This window comes from Hipposideros armiger, unplaced genomic scaffold (genome assembly GCF_001890085.2).
Source record: "Hipposideros armiger isolate ML-2016 unplaced genomic scaffold, ASM189008v1 scaffold_364, whole genome shotgun sequence".
Classification (NCBI taxonomy): domain Eukaryota; kingdom Metazoa; phylum Chordata; class Mammalia; order Chiroptera; family Hipposideridae; genus Hipposideros; species Hipposideros armiger.
The window spans coordinates 990,247-996,246 of record NW_017731714.1 but is presented as its reverse complement, the minus strand read 5'-3'; the positions used below and the strand labels follow the sequence as shown (position 1 = coordinate 996,246).

The following is a 6,000-nucleotide window of genomic DNA, read 5'->3' as shown; positions in this document are numbered from 1 at the left end:
GCAACCTTGCTGTTAAGAGTGCACGCTCTATCCACTGAACCATCTGGGCAGCAGCTCAGCTCAAGTTGCTGAGTTCAGTCTTAGTTGCGGGCGGACATAGCCCACCATTGAACAGGCAGTCTTGTTGTTAGGAGCATGTGCTCTCACCAGCTGAGCCATCCTGCCACCTGTTGGCAGCTCAGCGGCAGCTCAGCTCGGGCGCAGCTCACTGGCTCATGTGGGAATCGAACCGGAGACCCTGTTGCTCAGAGCTCGCATTCTTAAGCTAACGTTTAACCAACTGAGCCACTCGGCCGGCCCCTCTGTTTTACTTTTTATAATCTCATCTGCACCATAATCACATGGGGTGCTGGAGAGGACTTTAAAATTACTTTCTTTCCACAAAAGCTTTTGCCTAAAATACTGCCTGTTGATAAGGGCTTATTTGATATTAAGTACATAATGTATTTAATCATTGATAAGTCATTTTCAGGTTAATTTGCAGCTAGCTTTCGATCTTTTCCATCTCAATTAGCAAACGCGTATGCTAGTGTATAGCCAAGTTCATGGCAAGACTGAAATACATGTCTGTGCACACGTGATTCAAAAGCAGTGACTGCAATAGGCTTTGTTAACCATACAACTCTGTAAACAAAACTAGTAAAATATTTTCAATGAAGGTATTACTTGACTAAGTGACAATGTTTTTAAATGTACAAATGTGGCTTTAAAGACCTTGTATGTACTCTAGTTTTAGTTTCATTAAAGTGTGAACTTTTAAACATTTTCTATAACTTGACAGAGGTCTGGCTCAATTTACTAGATATATGGAGAAGCATTTGTACAAAAAAAATCAATATTAAAAAAATAAAGTATTTTTTAAAGTATTTTGGTTCTAAAGTAAATAACCAAGATTTGCAAAATATTCAGATTCTTTCTAATTTCATTGAAAATTGGCATTTCAGAGAATTCCCATTTCATTAAGCTGTACTTTAAATTTATACAATTTAAGGAAAAGGAGTAATGATTTTCACTCAATATCCATAGCAAGGATCTGTCTTGTGCGTCATGGAACACACTTCGGAGTTAAAGTAAATTACTGTAGTAATTGTTGTTTGGCCTACATTACTTTTGCTTTATGAAAATATGTTTCATTTGATCTAATGCTGTTTATTTCTTTCTAGAAAGTGAGCCATCACTTTTAGAATTCAAACCATTCAGTAATGGTCCTTTGGTTGGCGGGTTTGTTTACCGAGGCTGCCAGTCTGAAAGACTCTATGGAAGCTACGTGTTTGGAGACCGTAATGGGTATGTTTCCTGATGCCACAATTTAATATATCAAATGACATATCCATTGATTAGTGGGCAAACTGCCATAAAATATTCAAATGATGGTCTCCCTGTGGGGGGTCAGGTCTGGGACACACATAAATATTTACTTTTAGTTCCACTATGTATGGTGGTTTAATTAAAGAACTTCCTAAGAGATGCTTTTTAAAAAGACTTGACCAAGTTCATAAAAAGATTTTTTTAAAGTGCAGAGAAGTCTTCAGAAGGATTTTTCATATCATTTGGGAAACTTCCCTTGATCCTTAACATAAATTTACCTACCATAATAATGAGTAATTTGAAAACTACTGTTTTACTTGAGTTTATAAATCTTTTAAAAATTATCTTGGAAGGCTGAGAATGTTTGCTTTTGCCAGACTTTCAGGACATTTGGCAAGTTAATTTGTCTCTATTGGTAGGAATACTACAAAATTAAATTTTAGCCTAAAGTTTAGAGGTCACATTGTGGATAATTCTAAGAAACTCTGTGATGAAACCCAAATTAAGAATCTCGTTTCCCAAGTCGCTGGCCTTCAGGCATATGGCAGAGCTGATATGCTTGGTCGCTACAAGGAATAGAAAAGTGTACTGACCCCCCTGATCTTCCCCTGTCCCTCTCTCTGATTAATAGCACAGCATGGAGTCTAGTCCTGGAGAGGAAGTATCATTCTCTGGATGAAGGGGAGGGCTTTTCTCATACTCAGGTACTTTTAGTGCCCCCCGACAAACAAAACCTTATCTTTAAGTACTTTCTCCCCACATGGGACTTGCACAGTATTCACACACATTATGGGCTATAATGTCTTTCCCTTTAGAAGCCAGGTCTATGACACAACGATTATTTCTTGAGTTTTATTTTAAACATCTGATTGTGTTTTTGAAGCAAAGGTGTGTTTTCACCCTTGGTTTATGGTATGTTTGTGTTGTAGGAATTTCTTAACTCTCCAGCAAAGTCCTGTGACCAAGCAATGGCAAGAAAAACCACTCTGTCTGGGCAACAGTGGTTCCTGTAGAGGTTACTTTTCAGGTCACATATTGGGATTCGGAGAAGACGAATTAGGTACCGTACAAACTGTTTCTATTGAGTTCCAATCTCACTCCCTTGTCCAAGAGGCTTTGTTCTGCTCTGAATAAATATAACCATCTCATCCTCCATTTGTTGGAAATGTAATCTACAGCAAAGATGACCTACTATAGAGATTTGAGGTGGTCCACTTATGTATTCTCTTCCAATAACCTTTCTCTGGGGGTCTTTACCTGTCATTTCTAGTCCAGAAATATGAAAGAAACCAAAGCAGGAAAAAGGCAGGCAGGAACAAAAGAGAATTTTTGAGACCTGAAGAGAGGGAAAAATTTTTAAAGTCCACTGATATTTTTTATGCATCTGAGTCATTTGTTCATATTTTCTACTAAAAACCTTTCCACTTATCCATGTCTCTTGGAGTAAATTAAAAATCTGTTGCAATCTGAATTTCACATTATCCTCTATTTCCTAATTAAAAAAAATTTTTTTGCCCATTAGGGCATACAATTTGTGCATGATAATCTGAGTTTTTAGATCTGCCTTGAAACAAAATGGAAATTATCTTCTCATTGATGATCTATGGGATAACATACAATTTATTTGTTTGTATGTTACTGAAATGGATGCAGCTTAAAAAGCAAAAAGATGTTGAAATTGGAATGTGGTCAAAGAGTAGAAATGCTACTAATTTAAGTTTCAGAGATAAATTTGAGGGAGTCACTTTCATAGTTACTCCCTTTAAAGAACAATATGCAAACAGTAAGTATGTTCCTTCAGCCTCAGAGATAAATTTCTTACTATTAAGAGAGAAGAGCTGTATTTCCAATCTAAATCAAAATGTTTTCTCTAAAAGTGCAGGTTTGATTTTCCTATATCAAATGGAGAATCATCAGAAATAGTTCCATGCCATTTACTTAGGTTAACAAGGAACTCAGACTAAATTCCTGAAACACATAATACATTCTTCAGAGCCACAGGAGTATGATTCAAAGAAGAGAAATCCAATCTGTCCTTTTCTTGTTCCAGCATCAAAAGCATTTTACAGTTAATTTTCCCTTGATATTCTTCTACCCGGCTCACAGGAATCAGAAAGATACCCTTTCTCATTTAAACCCTCTGTAGTGTAATTTAAGTTTCATTGGCAAACTCTGATTTTTAAAATACAAATTGGGATTAAATTGTTTGTGGCAGAATTATAAATGAATATGTAGATGTTGTGACTGAATCATTTAGATTTCCCCAGACCTTACTACAAATGACTCACCATTAGTCATTCTATTAGCGTCACCACCATTGGTTAAAATATCCAAATGTCTATCTACACTTATTACTGTGTTGGGAGCAGAACCAACAAATGAAGCATACACAACCCTTACTGTCCAAAAGCTACAACATCATGCATACTCCATAATTAAAAATATAGTTGCACTGAATTATGCTTTAATATGAAACTTAATTTAATTAAGAACCACATAAGAAAATGAGTGTTTTTGTTTTTTTGAAACAAAAAAATGTTGAGAGTCTGCTTTTAGTATGTTTTTTTTTTTCAACTATAAAATCAGGATAGGTTTGTTGGAAGTATCAAATGAGATAAACTACATAAGGTACTTGATGAAATATTAATTGTTTCACTTACATTCCTTTGCTTTTTAACTTCATTTTTATTTTTTCTGTTGTGTCTGTGTTTTTAGCGTAAACCCCATAACATCCTTTTCAGAGGTAAGGAAGTAGTAGGGTTTGCTTAATACATAATAATAGAGGGGAATAGAGAAATATAGACTAAATCAAGGACTACCTCATGAATGAGAACCAAATATACATTTTAAAGCCCAATAAACATGTAATCGTAAGTACAGCTTCTAATTCCTTATTCATGGGATCCACCCTAAACATCGTTATATGGAAGTAGTGGCAAAAAACAAGAGTGGTTCTCTCCTAAAAGAGGCCTCCACCTGTGATGTTTCACCATCATGAACACGGCCTAGCACCAAGAATTAGAGAGGCCAAGTCTTTCCCTCTCTCTTTCCAAATATTTAGATTATTATATCTTGTTTTAAAAAGCTAAAAATTAAAAAGGAGTACCCCAATTCCATCCGGCTTCAAATGATCAATTAACAGTAACAACACGGTAATCAAACCTTTCCATCTTGGGCATCATAAGTCAGGGTAAACTTTCACATTCAATACTCATTCTATAAATATTTACTGAACGTCTAGTCTATGCAAAGCTCTGTTCTAGGTGTTGGGAATACAGCGGCAAATAAAGAGACAAAAATCTAAACTGCTGTCATGAAATTTATATTCTAAAGGGAGACGATAAAATAAATTTTTAAAAAATATACTGTATGTCAATTGGTAATAAATGCTTAGGAGAAAAATCTAGTTGTGAAGAGGGATAGAAATTGCTAGGAGTTGGGATAAATGCAATTTTAAATAGTATAGTCAAGAAAGACGATATTTAAGCACAGACTTGAAGGAAGGGAGAATGTGAACCTTGTGGAGATCTGCTGAAAGGCAGGAGCCTGAGAAGGAACCTGGGACAAGACCTGAGATAGGAACTCAGTGAAGAGCCTGGCCTGACAAGAGAGCCTGGGACAGTGGGGGCCTGAGGCGGAAGCCTGGGACGTGTGCAAAGCCAGGAGGCCAGTGAGGCGAGCAAGAGCAAACGAAGAGGCAGAACATGGCGAGTGAGGTCAGAGCGCTAAGGAGGGACAGCACAGGCCACAGTTAGGACTTACCTTTGCTCTGAGATTAGAAGCTACTGGAGGGAACTGAAACAAAAGAGTGTGATCCAACTTATAGGATCCAACTAGCTTTAAAAGAATCACTGTGGCTGGTATTTTGAGAGGAAACCTAAAAGGACACAGACAGACATAGGGATATCAGTTAGGAGGCTGTGGCCATAATCCAGTGAGAGATGAGTGTCTGCTTGCACGGGTGTAGTGGTAGGTGGGAGACGGAGAGAAGTGAGCGAAATAGGGGTGCACTGTGAAGGTGGACGTGGGGAGCTGCCATGACCTTTAGTCCAGCAAGTGATCTTCCTGAGGATATGTGTGTGTGCATACACACACACACATGTATATACACACATATATACATACATGTAAACACATATATTGTATATATAAAATATCTGCTAGGCAATAGGAAGTAAGGCCTTGTGGTCCTGGGAATTAACTTGCTGTATTTCTCTCTTCATAGGTGAAGTTTACATTCTATCAAGCAGTAAAAGTATGACTCAGACTCACAATGGAAAACTCTACAAAATTGTAGATCCCAAAAGGTGAGATTTTTTTTTTTTTTTACATTCCTTTAAGTCAAGAAATATTCTTCTCCATGTTATTTTAGTGCATTTGAAGTAGTGATAGACACATTGCAATTAGCAGTCAAGAAAGAGGAATGCTTCCGCCCCGGTCCATATGCTAAGTGCTGTCCTGAGGGAACGCTGGTCTCCCATCTTTGAAGGCTAGACTGGACTACGCTGAACTCTAATAATAAGCCTGATTCTGATCACACATTCATGTCATTCTTGCTGTCATCAGACAGCAGCACTATATTTGTGGGATCAGGGTCCTCAGTGAAATGTCAGAGTAGGAGCCGGAGGTGTGAGACAGTGGCTTCGGCTCTCATGTTGGGAACAATCAATGCTCTTTTGCTTTCGAGAAAAC

At 37.5% G+C, this 6,000-nt stretch overlaps 1 protein-coding gene and 1 long non-coding RNA gene across 5 annotated transcripts in view; one reads left to right on the top strand and one right to left on the bottom strand.

Moving 5' to 3' along the window:
- HHIP (hedgehog interacting protein) overlaps positions 1 to 6,000 on the top strand; it is a 92,300-nt gene that overhangs the window by 63,756 nt on the left and 22,544 nt on the right. For all 3 annotated transcript variants that reach the window (XM_019662061.1, XM_019662059.1, XM_019662058.1), the window contains exons 9-11: positions 1,164 to 1,287; positions 2,238 to 2,368; positions 5,534 to 5,615. In XM_019662061.1, the coding sequence (XP_019517606.1) occupies positions 1,164 to 1,287; positions 2,238 to 2,368; positions 5,534 to 5,615 (337 nt within the window). The remainder of the gene's footprint in view (positions 1 to 1,163; positions 1,288 to 2,237; positions 2,369 to 5,533; positions 5,616 to 6,000) is intronic.
- Positions 1 to 6,000, bottom strand: part of LOC109393120 (uncharacterized) — a 69,347-nt gene that overhangs the window by 42,767 nt on the left and 20,580 nt on the right. The window lies entirely within an intron of this gene.